General features: G+C 35.2%; 1 protein-coding gene across 16 annotated transcripts in view; it reads right to left on the bottom strand.

The window, feature by feature from the left end:
* Window positions 1-1,481: 1,481 nt before the first annotated feature.
* EHBP1 (EH domain binding protein 1) overlaps window positions 1,482-19,104 on the bottom strand; it is a 570,368-nt gene continuing 552,745 nt past the window's right edge. For all 16 annotated transcript variants that reach the window (XM_010863286.1, XM_010863288.1, XM_010863290.1 and 13 more), the window contains 4 exons: window positions 10,280-10,379; window positions 9,093-9,166; window positions 2,747-2,861; window positions 1,482-2,571 (listed from right to left, as the gene is read on the bottom strand). In XM_010863286.1, the coding sequence (XP_010861588.1) occupies window positions 2,481-2,571; window positions 2,747-2,861; window positions 9,093-9,166; window positions 10,280-10,379 (380 nt within the window). In that variant the 3' untranslated portion in view covers window positions 1,482-2,480. The remainder of the gene's footprint in view (window positions 2,572-2,746; window positions 2,862-9,092; window positions 9,167-10,279; window positions 10,380-19,104) is intronic.

The raw sequence follows: 19,104 nt of genomic DNA, 5'->3' as shown, positions 1-19,104 counted from the left end.
GGTGACCTCGAGGCTGGGCCAGACTCCGGAGGACACTTGGGACGGGGGAGGGGTTTGGCTCCGGGGCCGTGGGATCCCGGCCAGGGGCGGAAGTTCTGCACCGGCCCGCGGGGCTGTGCCCAAGCCAGCCCGCTGCCAACACTCCTCCTCCTCCACCTCGGCGATCCCCGGGCCCACAGCTTCTTTTGCAGCCGCGCAGGCTTTCGGGTCCACGGCCTCTGGGCGTGCTGGGCTCGCGCCTGCGCCCGGGAAGCAAGACTTTGGGCACCACGCGACGAAATCCGGACGCGGCGCCTTCGCCACGGGCCCGACCGTGCCGCTCCCCGGGGGCCGCTGCGGGGCGTGCGGGCACCACAAAGCAGCCCGAATGGAAACCCCGCGAAGCTCGGGGCTGAGGCAGGAGGGGCAGGGAGAGGGGCAGCAAGTCTGGGGCTAGCGAAGGTTTGTCCCTTGGCAGGTCGGCAGCGGTTTAGGGGAGCCCCCTCTCGGCGAGGCTCCGCGGGGAGGGAAGGTTCCCGGAATTCGAATCCTGTGTAAATGGAGCGGGTGACGCCGGTCGCCCAAGTCCCAGGCTCCTCCGGGCTGAGGTTTCCGTCTGCCGGTTTCCCTAGGGTTAGAGCCGGGCTCTGAGAGCTTCTTCCCTCAGGGAGCTTAGCTTTCTCTGTTCTGCTCAAATGAAGAGGGCAAATACCCGATTTCTTTTAGTTCTGGTAACTTTGCAGTAACTTCCTTAAATTCTTGTCATGAAATTCTACCTTAGGGTGGTTTTTATCATTTTGAGACTGGCGGCGGCATACTTTTTGAAAGGAATTTGTGTGTACTGGTATAAATATTTGTATGTATATGTACGCATTATGATCGAGGCTACCGTATAAATGCTAGTGGACTGTTTTCTCTGTCTCCAGACTTGTTGAACGAGCTTTGTTTCAGTCACCCTGGTAGAGTAATGGAAACTACCATAAAATCGCCAGGTTTTTTTCTGTAGCTTAGAACTTCTTGTTGAAAGTTCCCTTTCCCTCATCTCATACACACAAACCTGCACACACCCTCCTCCTCCCCTCCAACAATAACCCCTCTTCCTTTCATTTCAGCACCTACAGTCTGGAGGGTTATCAGAAGTCATAGTTATTCCTCATATGAGTACAAAATTATAACAACTGCAAATTACAACATATTAGCTTTTTTTTTTTTTCAGTGCTGTGGATTCACAAATTTCCTCAAATCCTTAACAGAGATGACCCTTTAAAACATGCTAGTTTACACAGCTTAAGAAAATGTGACCAACTGCTTTTCAATTCACATTGGTGTGTCAGCAGGGCCCCTTTGGGGGTGGTGTAAACTTATTCAGATCCAAATACAACCCAGTATTCTGCCCTGCATTCAAGAGGACCATTTTTTTTTTCCACATGAAAAGTCTTATGAATACAAAAACTTCTCTCAAACCAATGTCAAGTTTTCATTACAAAGAAGCAGCAGCAGTGTTTAAGGTAAGAAAGTTTCTGCTTTTATTGAAAATTTATATATGACTCAGTATTGTAATAAATAAACAGATAACCATTTTCACAAAAAATGACAGTGCTATGCTAGAGAAGAAAATATTAATTGGATTTACTCAATAATGGCAAGACAGATTTTATCAATACAGAATAAATAATAACAGCATTCTTGAGCCAATTTTGAGACCCAACAAAATGTGGGAACCAAGCTAGATGTAATAAATAATTATCCAGAGAAAAAGATGGTGCATTCTCAGATGATAAGACTGTCTTTGTAAACTGATGCATGTCAATTAGTCCCATTCTTACTGCTCACCTTCAAATCACAGGACTTGTCTCAGGCTACGTTAAAAGGCCACCCTCTGAAGAAAGCAGAGGAGAAGTACTCTTATTATCTTTACAGTGAAATGTAAAACAACTGCAGAAAATCCCACTGGTAAACAGAACACAGTTTAATAAGTAAATTGAATATGATCTAACTATAAAATTTAGGTAACAGACTCAGTGTTACATATGGCAGGACTGGAAAAAAATCATTCATGACATTTTCTTTATCCCTCCCTCTTAAGCCCCCTCCCACCCCTCATTATGCTATTAACAACAACATCAACAACAACAACAACAAAAATGTTTTAAAATGTTCCTCCATCAAAAAATGAGGGAAAATAATGAGGGAAGAGTTTTCTTTCTTTGAACAGTTTCTTGAACACTCCCAATACCAATCACTCACAAGATGTCTGTGCAAATCTACTTCACATGATTTCAAGGAAATGATTAATTCACACCAAAAAACCCTTAAACAAAGCTATTTTGGAGTTCTGTACAAAATCTGGAAAGGAGGGAGGAAAAGGGGTGGTGGTGGTAAAGAAGTACAATCCGGTCAAACAAAATGTTAAAAGTTTTAAATCAACGAGAATGATTTTTTTTTTATGGTCTGGGGAACCCAAGGCTAATAAAATGTTGGTCAGGATTCTGGTCCGGTTTCTACTGAAGGACACATTTCTCTTCTTTCTTGGCCATCTTGCCTTTGTTTTGCTCCAGAGTTCGCTCCAAATGTTCATCTTCTTCTTCGGCCCTGGAAATCAAACAGGAAACCAAATTATTTTTCTTCGTGGAGGGCAGAGCGGCACTCCCCTCTCACTCCGAATTCCAAGCCCCAGAGGGAACTGGGTACTGCGGGGCCAGGGAGAGGCTGCCCGGGTCCACTGGAGACCTCTGGATAGAAATCCCCGACCCCACCACCCACTTACTGCTTCTCCTGCGCGTCCAAGTCCCTGACGAGCGCGTCGCGCTTGTCCACTAGGGCCACCAGTTCATCCAGGAGGAGTTGCTCGCGTCGCTTCTGGGCCTCGGTCTTCTGCCAGTCTGCAGAGGACAAGAGGCTCCTTACCCACCTTACCCTCCCCTTCCCGCCTTTTCCAGTTTCCTTTTATTTCTCTGCAAAACATATCACAGAGCCACTAGCTAGTAGTGTTTCACGGGGAGTTTGGCCGTCGTGGTGAGGATTTCACCCCTAAAACCCTACTTTCTAAGTATTTTCCGTAGATAAGAGACGGCTATGGCCGGGTTGAAGCCTTCACGAGACCAGGTGTGCGCCGGTGGCCAGCCGGAGGTGCGCACCTGATTTCAGCCAAAGTGGGGGAGGGAGAGCTGGAGGCCCAGAAGAGGTCAGCCGGAGGGTTGGTGGTGGGGGATGTGGGTAAATGAGGAGGCGGGAAGCAGAGATGGGCGATAAAATCCTCCTGAAAAGGCTAGAGAATCTGCCTGAGAACCTATCCTCCTCCCCCACCCCGAAGCTCACTCCATACAGCCCATTCTTCGCTAATTTCCTCTCCGCTCTATTTTAGCAGTTGGATGTATCTCACACTGGGCGCCATATGCTTCACAATAACTTTAAAAGTAGTGAATCGGCTAATTAGCATTTTTCTTTGAAGTAAAAAATAAATTTGCTCTGCAATATTACACTGCAGCTCTCGATCGCATCACAGCCAGTTTTCTTTTGGAGAGGTTTGCTGCGTGGCTTCAAATCAAAGCACTTTTGCAAAGGAAAAATTACATACTTCTTTTTGAAACCCCATGTTAAGGTTGGAAAATCCGATGGGCCGTGCTCTTTCCATGTGTAGGGGCAGTTTTTTGAAGATTTTAGGCCCCAATAATATATTTCCTAATCTTTGCTGTTCTGATAATTTCCTTAAGATGAGCAGCAGTTTCGTTTAATAAAAACAGGACCAAATCGAACATTTAAAGCACTTTTGAAACCAAAGCCAACTGCTCTCTGGCCAGACTGCAAGGGCTTGTAGCTGTCAATCAACCTCCAGTCTACCCCGCCTCCCTCATTAGGAAGGTAAACAATGAAAAGAAGAAGTAGATGATGAGGCAGATAGCCGAACAAATGAGGACCTAAAGGGAAACAGGACACCAGCTTGGGGAGGGGGAAAAAAAAATACCCTGGCCACTGACTCCTGTAGCTCCCTCCCCCAGCAAATGCACTTTCCAAAAAACAGAGAAGTGCAATCCTTTCTGGTTTCTCTCTTCTCTCTCCATTGCCCTGGGCAATCATGTTAAAACTCACATGGCTGGTGCTTATTCAGATAAACCTAACAATGCACACCGCTGGTTACCATGTGAATCTTCACAAACCGCACAAGAATGTGCTGGTTCAAATCCCCCCGACCCCCTCCAAAGCAAAATTTATTCAAGACAGCAAACTGCTCAGCAGCTTTATGAAAGCAAATGGAGCTAGAGGGAATTCTATCTCGTATTTACAAATTAAAAATTAGATGCATCATCGTGCAATAAAGGTTAGAATAGCAGCAAAAAACTAGAATATTCTATTTTATCACTATTTCTATCACTATAATCTCAAATACATACACACACATATATTAAACATGCTATATATTAATTATCCTCATTTGATACAAAACATCACACAAATAGGTACATTAAATAATTGGTCACATTACATTCTTATTTTAAAAAGAAGTGTTCAATTGCATAGAGAGAAATAAAGAAACTGTTTCTACGGAAAGCTTTTTTCTGAATGTAAGAATTTAAAAAATAATAACGAAACACCAAAACTGAAGAAATGCCATATCTATCACAATTTTATTCCTTAGATTTAAATGCAACTGAGGTCAATTGTCAATGCTGGACAATTTTCTAATCTGGTTCTTGTTCTTAATCAGTTTCATTCTACTACAGGAGATAAATTAATAGACTCTCCAGGTTGGAAAGATCTTAAAGGTCATCTGGTCTGATTTCAGGTAACTATAGTTCTAGAAGTATTAATTCTGAGAAAAACCTGCTAAATTTGAAAAAGATTTGTAACTAAATTTTATAATTATTACGATTACCAACTTTGATAAATATTAATTTTTCCATTTCTGACCTCAAGAAATCATTCTAAGTTTAATTTATAATTCTTTACTTCCAAAACATTTTGATGAGCTTTAATACTGGGAAATAAAATTTCTCCACCATAAACTCAAGACATATAATTAAGTTGATAATTATAAAATTTTTTAAACTAAGAAAATAATTTTAATGACACATAATCTTAATTAACTTATTCCTTCTCTATACTTGGCCAGCCACTTTTAAGGTTTTAATTAATAATTAGAAATATCAAAAATTAATTTTTTTAAAAAATAAGGTTTTAACAATATGGATAAGAGAGAAAATTTTGTATTTTTAGTCCCTTAAGTATTGAATAGTTTAAAAAATCTTAATCTTCTCCTAGCTCAATAATGACATTTCCCAAAACTGTAACAAAAACATTTTTTTAAGTTTTGAATATTTAGGTAATTTTCATCATCTTACAAATTTAACTGACATTAAATTTTAAATATTTCAGCATAAATTTTTGGGTTTTCCATATTAAATCTGTCATTACCACATTAATATCTATCTACAAATAATTAGTCAAATTGTGGGGGAAAAAAGCTATGTGCAGTGAGTAGATTTTACACCAGCAAAACTACTTTTACTTTGGGTTTGCTTTCTCACAGGAGTAAATTTATACACAATGGTAATTTGGGAAGTTAAATTTTGATGAATTAAAAAAATTTAATAACACCTTTCAAACTGATCAAGATTCACATTTGTATATTCAAGGCCTAAATTTAAAAAAATTTAAATCCCCCTTTAAATAGCTTCACCTAGACATAATGTCATGTTTTTAAAGCCTGAATGTAAGTTTATGTGTTACCTGTTATACATTTTAAGAAAGGATTACTCACCTATAACAGCTAGCCAGATGCACTGACTTTGGCTTGGACAGACTACAATGTGGGTTCTGATTAATTTAAAGATTCCAGTGTACTTTTGCTACAAAAGCCATATCCTCTCACAACAAATAGGATTAAGTTTTGATGCTGCATTTGAGCCAAAGTGTTGAAATAAAGAGATTCTGTTTATGTCTATCTGCACTGAGCTGTTTCGTTAATTCAAAAAACTCTTTTTTTATATATAGGGCCAATTATTCATTCCCTGATTCAGTTTATTTGCTGAAGTTGATAATTACCTTGGAAAAAAGGCAAAGAAATACCTATAAACACTTTAATAGAAAGAACCTAAAGTTCTTGTAGTAAACCTTCAACCTTGCCACTATAAATAAGCCTGGCACTTTGATGAAAATTAACACTAGTTTTGTAAAGAGCACATTGGGGGATTGCAGTCAAGTCTTATCTTTAGTTCCAGTCAACTAGCAATCCTGAAAGAGTTTGCATCATCATCAGAGCAGGCCATTTGATAGGATTCTACCGCTGTACCTAATCAATCTATGGAAGACTGTGGCTGTGCTGTGTAACAAAGCTAAAATAGATTTACAAATGGGGTTTTAGGGGATAAGCTCCTCCACAGGATTACATATTGATTTTAAATATAAAAAGCTTATCATATAAGCCATAACTACAAAAATAGTGAACCTATGCATAAATCCCTTTAGAAGAGCACCCACTTCAAACTCTAAGCCAAGAATAAATCAAGATGTACAAAATCCTAGAGAAGATCCATTTCTTGTGCAGAAAATGAACACACCACTTTCCAAAAGCCCACCCCAATGTGTGCAGAAATGAATTTATCTTTCCTGAGGGGGCATTAAATAATCTGGAACAAAAAAACTATAGGAAAGTATCTGAAAGATGTTTGTTAGCTTAAAGGATCCTGCAACTTAGCTCAGTAGAGTGAAACTCCTGCAATGAAAACACCTCAGGGGAAAAGAAAAAGGTAAAAAAAGGCCAAAGTGATTACAGATTCTCAGAAGAATGGATATATTGAATGTTATTATTATTATTTTGCTCTCAAACCAAGCTGTTAATATTTCTTTCATTGTGCTATGGCTATTAATATTCTGTGCTTTCTCCTGGTGAATGGTTTCACTAGCAGATTTATTTGGAAATATTTTAGTTTATTTATTATGAAAAATATCTCATGGCTACTAAGAAGAAGAGATGGGAAAGAAAAGAGAAAGGAACTTTAAAAACAAAGGAAAGCAAAACAAAACCAATCAGTGTAGCCTGTTCATGTGTTTTTCTGCAGTGATTTAATGCTCCAAAAGACTACTGAACTGCATGTGCGTCCATTCTAAGAGCTGGCTCAGAGGACACTGTCTTCAAAGAACTGATAATCATGATAACCAGTATTTCTCTAGGACAGCCCAAGCCACATATTGCCCAGGCTAGTGGGGCAGGCCTTTCTCTGAGAAAGTGTCTTTATTTGTAATCAACAGGCTGTTTCTTTCCTCAAGCCTCTTTTTCCTGTCAACCAACAACAGAAACTGGCTGAGAGATTTAAGGCACAATCAGATATGGGACAATAGCATTAATTAAAAAATAAAACAGAACAAATCCTCAAAAAAGTAACAATTGCATTAAAGGTGTCTGAAAGAAAAACATTCTTTTTTTCCCTCTTCTTCAAAAATACTTTCTACTGTTCTTCCATGTGTACAAGAGGATCAGGCAGAAAAATTTTAGATTATTTAATTAAGACTGAAGGTCTACTACATAGGGATAGGTTGCCAATGAAACTGGGATGTTTTATATGTATCATGGCCCTCCTTAAAGATGGTACTATATGGTAATAATAGTGGTTTTGGGATAGAAGCAGGATCTGCCTTAAAAGTCAACTGTATTGTATCAAGCTGCATCTTAGGGATGACTTAACTTACTATACATGAGAGAGTAAATTTTAAAAAATTGTAATATTCTGTATTGAGCATAATGAATCTATAAAGAATAAACTATAAGAGTTATACATACATTATACATACTATATACACATATATTTTATATTATACATATAAATAACATATAAATAGAATTTGCTATACCTACTTTTCAAATGACTGTTAAGCTTTCCAATCTCTTTTAAAGACTATACCACAACAAAAATTATATCAAGAGGAAAAATACCATTTAGTATATTTGTGCATTTTATTTCAATGGCAAGTTTCACGGAACTTCTTAAATAATTTTGACAAATTTTATAGTCATTAGTGGTGTAATTTGACAGCCACTTGAAGAAAATTAGTTATCTGAAGCCTTTTGCATAAAGTAAATCTAATTTCTAAATTAGGATATACAGATGTCTTATTTATCAAATGATATTAGGAATATAAAAATAAAAATAAAGCTTCTATAAATGTAGAAGATAGTATTTAGATAAACAGTATGTGTTTTATTTAATAACAATATTAATTAAACTATTTTAAAAATATATGGTTTCATTTGACTTTCTCTTACAAACTTAAATTTCTAGTTTCCGAACTAATTATAATTGACTTCTTATAGATCAGGTACCTTATCAGGTGAAGAAAGAAATTACCATGGACAGTCAGTGGGTTAAGAGGTCAATATAGAATAGGAAAATCAATTTGCATTGATTAGACAAAAGGTCCATTTTACAGAGCCCAAAGGATTAGCTCTTAAGCAGACATCTTTGAACTATAAGACATTTTCAACTAAGAGGTATAAGGAGAACAGAATTCTAAAATACCAAAGAATTAAAAAAAATAACCATATATAATAAATGCCATAGTTAAGCCAGCTGATGTTTATTGATATTATGAACCATCCTTAGGATTACTATATATGTTATTCATTTAAAAGTTTATATAATGTGTGAAAGTGTTGAATTTATCTCATATGCCTGAATCTTTGCTTGCCTATTAATAAGAGTTGGAATCTTAAGAACTATAGCAGACTGGACAGTGACATATTTATATGGACATCAGTTAAATATTAAGGTAAAATTTAGAATCTGAATGTGAAAAATCAAAATGATAAATCTTTCTCAAACCTCTGCAGTGGAAGCAACTTGAACTTACACATAAAATGAAATCATTTAACTACTTATATTTCCTATTTAATGGACTTTTAAGCTTACAATTTTATGTTTAATAGTAAACAAAATGATGATCTGAATTAGGGTCCTAAGGTTTTACATGACTAATGGTTTCTGAATCTAAGACATTTATTTGGAACTCCTGTAGTTCCTAGTCAGACCACACCTAGTGAGACCGAAGTATATTACACTCTTTAAATCTCTTTGACAACTGACACTTTACACACCTCACTGGGCCATGGCGTCTCTTACCTTCAATGGCTAACATTGCCCGCAATTCCCGATTCAGCAGCTCATACCTTCGTTCTAAATCGTGTTCTTTTTCCCTAGGCAAGTTGCAAAAGTTCATCAATATGCTAATTACTAAATCATTAAACACTTAAAAAAAACCTTTAGGTTATATTGATTTTAGGACTCATAACTGACTTTTCTCTTTAACTTTAAGCTACTCAAAACAAATGATACACAAACCTAAAACCTTCCTCAGGTTGAATACTTACTAGTGGTATTATTTTTCTCCTTCAATTTTGAGTTGTACAAAAGTATATTTTAATCTGTGGATAAGTAATCTCATTCTTCAATGCTTTTTGTCTTAAGTGCCAGGTATAAAGCTATTTCATAAAATATTTTTCATAACTGTCAATAAACACCTTTTTGTCTAGAACTCCATGTGAAAAGAGTACGAGAAACATGAAAGTACTAGCAGTGCAAATTTAATACAGAGACAGTAAAAAAAATCAGGATAAATTAATTCTGCACTTCATAATTCTTTTATTAAGGCACTGTAGAAATGACAAAAATAGAGGTTTTCACTAAAAAAACGTAAACGTATTTCTTCCCACACTAGGTGGCACAATATAAGAATACTGCTAGTGAGAAAAAGGGACAAGCATTAAGTCCTATGTGAACTAAATGCTAAAGACTTGAGAATGCTTACATTTGGTTTAGTCTCCATTTTACTGTAATTCTTGGAGTCATAAAAGGTCACTTCTGTGTAAATTATTAAATCTTTTATCCCAAAATTTAGGGTAACATTATCTGCAGAGTACAAAGGTACTTTTGTCCTTATTAAGAATTATTTAATTTTTAACTGAAAATCTGATGTTAAATAAACTTGAGTTTTATTTCTTTTTCTCCTTAATATAAACCAAACATCCTTTTTTGTACACAAGTGATTTCTTAAACCCCAAAATTATTTACATTACTTGGTTTTCAGTATAATACATACATTTTTTCAGTATCTAATACTCTTTTAAAATTCTTACTCTTCAAATAAAAACTGGTTATACAGTATTTTATATTTTATTTTTATATAAAATATAATTTCTAAAGAAAGAAAAAAATTAAGCCTAATAAATATGAAATCCCAAGAAAGACAATGATAGAAAGTCTAAGACTCCTCAATGTTGTAGGAAAAACAAGCAGTGATAAGTACTTACAGGAGAGAGAGCTGGTTCATTCTTCTTATTAAGGCATTTTTCTTATTAACTAACATAAACCACTCCTGCATCATAGCTTCTTCTTCTTCTGTGTTCCTTCCTATAATTTAAGAAGAATTACTGTTTTTTCTATTTTACAAGCCAAATAATAGTTCAACATAAGTCTTGTTTTGTTTTTTTTTAACATGAAACATATTTTAGCTAACCCAATAGTGCAAATTAAACTGTTTATAAGTTTATATATAAGATTAAGGTCTGAAGAAAGGAATCAATATTTAAAAATTCATAAACCAATCTCTAAAAGAGGTATTATTCAGCATGTATATTTCAGTCCCCTGAACATATATACAGATAATGTACATTAAAAAAAAAAAAGTGTTCCAACTTTTAAATCCTCCCCAGAGGTTGACTTGTTATTATATTTCAATGAGGAACTCATGAAGCTAACAGACATATGGTTATGATAAAAATATATGAATTAATTAAAAACCACATTAAAAAATTATTATGAGAATTACAAGACTAGCAGAAAGATCAGAGAAGTCAAGAGATTTTGTGAGAGCTTCTACCTGTAATGACTTGCTTTTTTTCTTATTTTCCTCCCCCAAAGTAAACTAAAGATATATACATGCATATACATTTCCAGAACTCATCATCCCTAATACGGTGAACACTTGCAAATTATTTTAAATATATTGTAAATGACCAGGCTACAAAAATACTTACATCTATCTGTGAAAAAAGAACATAATAATCTTCAGTAAATGAGAAAACATTTAAGCAGAGAGATGACATTAAATGTCAGGTTATAAATTTACTGATTACACATTTAAAATTCATTTTCCCTAATAGTCATTCCATCATCTATACTACTTCTCCCCTCGAAAAGATTATAATATATAGCGTATATTTGGTATTATTCATATAGAAGTAGGCCACAATCATACTTGAGAAAAATATTAATACTCCACCTTCTTCCTTTAAACTGCCTTCAAATTGTATCCAGTCAAATTTATAATTCTTTGACTTTGTTTTCTTCTGAATTTCATCCATGATTGGTTTATTGTTTTGCTAGGCCATTGTTTAATACTTTAGTCCAACTTCTAGATAGATTCATAGGGTTAACTTAAATATCTAACAAAAAAATTAAATATCTCAGGCTAAGACTAAATATCCTAGTCAATTTCCTAAGTTTTATTTTCTTCTTTAGATATTTTCTTTTAACTTTCAAACATACTACACAGTCCATTAAAAAACATTCAAGCAATACAGAGACATAATTGAGGTAAAAGTTAAGTCCTCTTTCACCAACCTCACCCTCTCTAATTTGCCTATCTACCTCCCTTCTCCGGAAGTACTATTACAGTTTAGCATATCTTCTTCCAGACCACATAGGTAGCTATGTCTAACACACAGGTATATACCATGTCTGGACACATACAGGTTTTTTTTCTTTAACATAAGGGCCCTTGATTTGTTGTTGTCATGTTGTTCAAAGATCTACTTCATTTTTGTAATACTTGCATACATTATGGATGTGACATAATTAACTATTTCCACATTAATAGAAATTTGAAGAAAGTTTTAGAATGAAAATAGAATATAAAGAGCTGATCTGTGTGCAAGATTAAACATGTATTTCAGAGCATCCCTATAAAACAGATGTCTATAAAAGAATTAGAGATAGGTACTTTCATTAAATTAAAGTCCATTAAACTTTATGATATGAAGCAGACCGGGGATAGATTCTTTTAGAGTATGAACAAAAGTCTTTATTGTTTTACAGCATTTTTAATCTCTCTTTTAGGGTAACTGGTTTTGTATTCACTTTGGACCATGTGATGTCTTGACACTGGTCATGTGATATAGGCTGCGATAGGCACAAATCCCTGGGTAGCAACAAAAGAAGAAAGAGTAAAAAGAAAAAGCTGAGAAAAAGCTTGCAATTTGGAAAAAGGCCAATTGTACCCTGGTGAAGGCCTTTTTGATCAGTGAAATGACACATGTGTGCAATATTAATAGGTGCTGTTTTTATGATATTTTGTTTTCTGATTAAAGACTTAATTTTTGTGTTCATAACCTCAGTGGTTTCTAAAAATATACACATATTAAAACTTTGTTTTGAATTTAACCTAAACCTGTAATTCAGGCTTTCAGGCAATAATACTAGAAGCATCTAGCCTTCTCTTAAATTAGCATCATTTTCTTCAATGGAAGACTGCTTCCTTGAGAACAACAATATTGATGTGGTACTACTGTGTTATTTTCAGTTTAACTCATGCCTATGATTTCTAGATAAGAATAAAAGATGCACCTTCCCTAATTATTAGGAAGTGAGCAGAGTGTCATGTTTCAAAAGGGAATAAGCCAAACAATAACACATATTTAAAGATATATTATTCAGTGCTACCTAGATTATATAAATTAACTGAAAAACATATTTGAGATTAAATCATCACTAACTCCTTATCTGAGATAGTACACAATGATGGAAATCTATACTTAGCCTAGTAATAAAAAAATTAAATTTTCTTCTAATACATCATCATACTATTTTTTTTAGGGATTTGAAATTTTTTAAATTTAAAAAGCTTTTAAAAGCCAGTAAGTTGAACCATTACAAATTAATCCTGACTTTAATAACTGGTTAAAGACCCCTTTAGCTTTATAAGTAACAAAAAATATTAAAGCCTGTGATCACAGTGAGCTTTTCTCATTTCTCCTCCAACCATTTGTTATTTAATCCAATACTAGTAATCCAATTTGTCCATCAGACTTTTAAAGGGCAGAATGCAACTTCCTCAGCTTAGACACTTTTCAAAGTACAATATATTTTTCAAATGAATGCTGGATGTTTCATTTTTCCCAACTGTTCCTAGCTCTAATGCATGAGGAAAAAAAAGAACAAGATGAACATTGTTCATACTGATTAAGTAAGAGCTCATTAAAGAGCTGTCAGTGCGGTACTTTGAATATGCATGAAGCATATAATCAGATCTAGTACCGTCACTAGAGGAGAATACGGTAAGTACAAAGGATTGATTTAATTACTTAGAGTGGGCTGTGGTGGTAAAGCAGTCTTGTTAGTGCAAAAAGAAAAAGAGGTTGTATTCTGGCACTGTTAGAAAAAAGGCAGTTTTAGCTTCTGCCACAATACATAATCTCAGAATAAAGCACTTTACATTGTAGCTTAAAATGAAGATTGTCATTATTTTATAAAATGGCCATAAATCATTTTATCTTGTTTAAACTCACCAAGTTAATTATCTTGCTTTCAAAATTATCTTTAATTTGTAATCACAACTACATTTTTATCACCTTAGAGCCAAAGCTGAAATTTAAATATTTTTTTCAGTTTCATGAACTGAAAAATTCAAGATCTATACTACTGAAGACCATTTTGAAACTTAAAAAATGACAAAATTCTATAGTTCAGTACACAGTTACTAAAATGTGAAAGCATGGCTGGTTTGTTATACTATATTTTAAAGCAGAGTGCCTCATATGTATTATAAATATACTATCAATAAAATATCACCTTAACCTTTTAAAGTATTGACTAATTAATACTGTCTCTGGTAATTTTTTTCTCCTTTATTTCCTTAAAGAATTCTGGTTTATATTCTGCCTCCTGGAATGTAACATCTTTCTGACATCACAATCTCTTATTGTCAGTTTTCTCTTTTTAATTATGATAGCCAGAGTATGATTTATAAAAATTACTAAATAATGAAGCATAATAATAGTAGGAAAAGTCACACGTAAATATGACTTCAAATAATTCTTCCTATCACATAGTTAACAAAACCTACTTAATACAAAGCAGAATAATACAGCACTACATGTAGTACAAATACTTAATAAAATGTTAGTTAACATCTACCTTTATATTCCATCTCCTCCCTCCCAAAATGATTAATTCCACTTAAAAATTCATTCCTTCACCCAGGAATGTGTATATAGTTCTCATTTGCTTTTTCAAAAGCAGCATTTTCAATGTAAATTTTAAAATGAACAAAAGGAAAATGATAGTAAAGCCTTAAAATTATGAATTATATTTATAAAACTGTCTACTAGTTAATCTTTCCTAATTAATCTTTCACCATAAGCTTATTATCTATTTAGATATATTTTCAGACAATGAATTCTTATATAAATGCAAAATAAGGAACGACACAATTTTAACTGAACAGAAGATTAATTCAACAGGAGAAAATGAAAACATAAAGATGAAGGTGCTGTTGAACATACATACAAATTCACGGTTTTCTACCATGAAAACATTAAAGAATGCTGAAATCTTGCCATAGCTCCATAGTGGAGATGGCTGACTAGTGATCACATGTGGCCCTTAAAGGACACAATGTAGCAAAGCCAAATCAAACATTAAAAACAAAAAAGTTGCCGTTACTAATTATCCCTGTTATGATTACCTGAGTATGATGACCTCTGAAAGATTTAATATATTACAATAGAGATACACATGAATGTGTCCAACTAACTGGTACCAGAGAAACATTTTAATAACAAAAAAGATAAAGTCTGGTAGATTTACTTAATGAATGAGAAAGATTAATTTACTGCAGTTATATAGGGACATGGACACATGAACTCCAAAGCCAATATTACTATAGGACTCCAGTGCCCTAGTTTAGAAAATATTTTAAACTTAGGAAACAGAGCTTTATTATGAAAACAAATTTTATTATGTAAGCAAACAGTTGATAAGTGTTTCTACAGTAAGAATATCCTCAAACAGCAATCAACATAAATGAAGAACCATAATCCTTATTGATGTCTTCAGCAGTAATTGTCTTAAAACAATTTGCTCAGCTTGATATATTTGTTATAGTATTAATAATATAAACTTTGGTGAAAATCCTGTCTTTTGTTGAAGTAAAATAAAAACTAATTCATTCTCTCAAACACATCTTTCATTTGCTCATTTGATAAAATGAAGTGTGAGGAGAGATTCAGGGCAATCTCTCTCTACAGATAAATTCGACAGACGTCTATGCACCTACCTATGCAGGAGGAGGTATAGACAAGTTCACTGAATCTCTTCCATCATAGACTTATACAAAAGAAAAAGCTACTTCTAAAGTCCAGAAATTAATAACAATCTTCTTGTGCCAAGTTCTTGGTAGAGTCTGAATAGCCTTGCTATGCCAAAAATCAGTGCTCAATTTCTCAAAAGGTAAATTAAGCACACACTTAAGATAGTAAAAAAGATAAATTAAAAGCATGAAAATAATCATCATGGAAAAAGTCATAATTGATAAAATTGTATTTATTTACAGTTTAGTATTTTTTAAAAAATTACATGTGGGATGGAGTTGCTTCCATAACTTCAGTGCTAAGAGCCTTTAAAAGTCTTAGCATGACCCACATTTCAGATAAAGCATGACCATCTTGACTATCAACAAATATGCACTAGGCTAAATTCAAAACACTCCCCTGGTGGCCTAGATGGTAAAGATTCTGCCTGCAACGTGAGGAAATCTGCAATGTGGTTCGATCCCTGGGTTGGGAAGATCCCCTGGAGGAGGAAATGGCAACCCACTCCAGTACTGTCTGGAGAATTCCATGGACAGAGGAGCCTGGCAGGCTAAAGTCCACGAGGTTGCAAAGAATTGGACACAAATGACTGAGTGACTAACACTTTCACTTTCAAAACACTCAAAACAGAGCTCAGAAACTGTATTTATTTTTCAATGTGCATTTAACATATTCTGTAAAATCGGAAAAAAAAACAGTGAGTCACTTTTATACACATCATTCAACCAAATAGACTACTGTCTACTTGGAGATCAACTGGGCATCCTCCAATAAGAGGAAAACTTAAACTGTGAGCCACACTTACAGGAAGATAGCTTCCCCTGCTATATCTCCCCTCTCTTGAAGCCCCACCTTGGTTTGGCCTGCACCTGGCAGTCTCTTTACTTCCTCCCTCTCCTAGAGCCTTCGTGCAGTCATTCATGGAAATGACTTAAAGAGTGGTCCTAGAAGTGACAGAGATATTAATGTTAAAGATGAGCATGAAGAGTTGAATAAAATTATTTCTGGAAAAGTGGAAGTGAAAGAAACAATACTTCAATTTTTTCATTAAAAAATTGTTTTTTAAATTTTTATCATTTGGCTGCACTGCTTGGCAACTGGGATCCCAGTTCCTCAATCAGGGATCAAACCTGCACCCCCTGCATTGGAAGTGCAGATTCTTAACCACTGGACCACCAGGGAAGTCCCAACATTATTTCTAGATGCATTCTAAGATATGATTTTAAATACATATGTAGGGTCTTCCTTGGTAGCTCAGCGGTAAAGAATCTGCCTGCCAATGCAGGAGACGCAAGTTCCATCCCTGATCCGGGAAGATCCCACATACTGCGGAGCAGCTAAGCCCAATATGCCACAACTATTGAGCCTACGCTGTAGAGACTGGGAACCACAACTGAGCCCATGTGTCCCAATTACTGAAGTGTGTGCACCGTAGAGCCCATGTTCCACAAAAAGAGGAACCACCACAATAACAAACCCCTGCACCACAACTAGAGAGTAGCCTCTGCTTGCCGCAATAGAGAAGAGCTCACGCAGCAACAAAGACCCAGCACAGCCACAAATAAATAAATTATAAAAAATAAAGATATGCATATATAGATAAATGTTGTAAGAGATATTATTAAAGTTTTATATATTCAAGTAAGTCAAAATCTCTGGGGGAGACCTTCTCACTGGGAGGTTCATCTTTTTTAAGGTTATTTGGACATATAGTTTTTTATGGAGTGGTATGGGAACTCAATCCATGATTTAAGAACTTTATGGAAAAGCACTTGACTCATTAATAAAGATGAACTTTATTAGTAAAGACTTCTTATAAACTGTAGACTACCTTTATGAATGCTTACATTAATCCTGAGAAACTCCCATGGATAAGAATATAAATTCTGGTAGGGCTAAGTATACTTTATAAATGTATACCATCTATAGTTTCTCTGGCTGGTTAGGTCTGTCATTCTGAATAAGATGCAAAGAAGATAAACATTGAGTTTGTATCCCAAGTGGCTTTTCTTCCAGTTCAGTTTAAAAAAAAAATGACTTGGAGTCCCTTGATCTTAGACTAATTAATCTCTCCAAACCTCAGTCTCCCTCTCTATAAGTATAATCACATTACTTACCTCATGGGTGATGGAGGAATTAAATGAGAAAATCCATATGAAGTCCTTAGCACAGTGCCCAAGACTAAAAATGCTAGCTGTGATGACGATGAGGAAGAGGATGATAATGGCAAGGCAGCACTGAGCTGACAACTGGACATAGAAAGATGACCAAGGTATGGTCCCTGCCTTCAAAAGGGTAGATAGTCTAGTATGGAGACAGACACATAATCAGGAACAGCCGGAGTGAGGATGAATTTTTAAACATCTCCGTGGACACAAATTATATTTTAAACATTCATAAGTCATAAGAAAGTCCGTAGTTAGTATAATTAGTATGTCATTGGTCATAAGTGAGATAGGTGAAAAACGTGAGTGAATCAGTACAAACTCATCTCTGCAGCTGGAAAAACAAAAGTGAATGCCCTTTTGGGTCTGCAGTGTTACAGCTGCATACAAGATCGTCATAGCTATGGTGATAGAGTAATGTGGCTATGCTCCAGGTAATGACAGTCTAGTTATTTGTAATGGATTTTAGAGATTCAAGAACAAAGTAGATTATGAAATACTAGTTAATAATCAAAAGTGAAAGAGGTTAAGTTTTAAGATTGAAAATTATAGCTTAATAGGATATACCTAAAAGTTTACTAGTTATTAAAATAAAGGACAAAATGACAACTTGAAGTACAAATTAATAAAAATTTAATAAAAGAAATCCCCTAACAAGAAAAACCAAATGTTTATAGAGCAAAAAAGCTTCAGAGACAGTAAGTTTTCATCATTTTTATAGGAAGATATTTTGATCTTAAAAACACAGCATTGTTAAATCAGCTTACAAAACTGGCAATATCAATAAAAAAGATGATTTACTAAATGCCAGGTAAGAATGAGATCTGATTCTGTTTAAAGTGTGGAAAATATATTCAATGTTTAAAATATAGAAGAACAAATCAGGTAGATATGCTCCAAATAGCTTCTAACAGAGTTTTTCTCAAGATGTATTATGCAGCCAATCAGCTACTCTTTTAGGTAACCCCATGTTGCTTAGTCCTGAAATGTCCTTAAAAAAATCATAGCAGGGTGTCATCAGAGCCTCCAGTTTCTAGTAAGGGATGATGAGTTCAACCTCTAATGCGATACATGCACAGTAACTTCTTCTCTACACCTTGTTTGATCATGCTTGGGTTCAGGTAACCAAGCAACACTGGGGTATATCCTTCCTTATGGACCTTCTTAAAAACCTTGATTCAGTGAGGGAGAGCTAAAGGGAATTAGGCCTATCCCCTCCTAGCCTACGTCCACATTTATTCTTTAAACAGAGATGCCTAATGAAAACAGGATACTGCAGAGCCATCCCCAGCAGTCTTTTAACCTGCACAGGGGTTCGACAATTACATGACACTTCAAATCAAATGTAACAAATGGTGTTTTTCAACACTAGACCAGGTGACTAGTTTGAGTTTCAGCATTATACTACCTCATCAAATGCCCTTCAGCCTTCCCAGTGGAGCCATTCTCTTCACAAAGACAGAGACACTTATGATAGACTTGTGTCCACAGCGCTGCTTCCTGAAGCCTTGGAAAGAAAATTGTCTCAAGGATGCTCTATGTCCTGTATCTCCCTCACCAGATGACTGACAACCAATAACCTTCTCATAGGCTGGGGATAAT

This window comes from Bison bison, unplaced genomic scaffold, assembly GCF_000754665.1.
Source record: "Bison bison bison isolate TAMUID 2011002044 unplaced genomic scaffold, Bison_UMD1.0 scf7180017864489, whole genome shotgun sequence".
Lineage (NCBI taxonomy): Eukaryota > Metazoa > Chordata > Mammalia > Artiodactyla > Bovidae > Bison > Bison bison.
The sequence above is the reverse complement of the archived record's forward strand: the minus strand, read 5'-3'. Positions and strand labels throughout refer to the sequence as shown.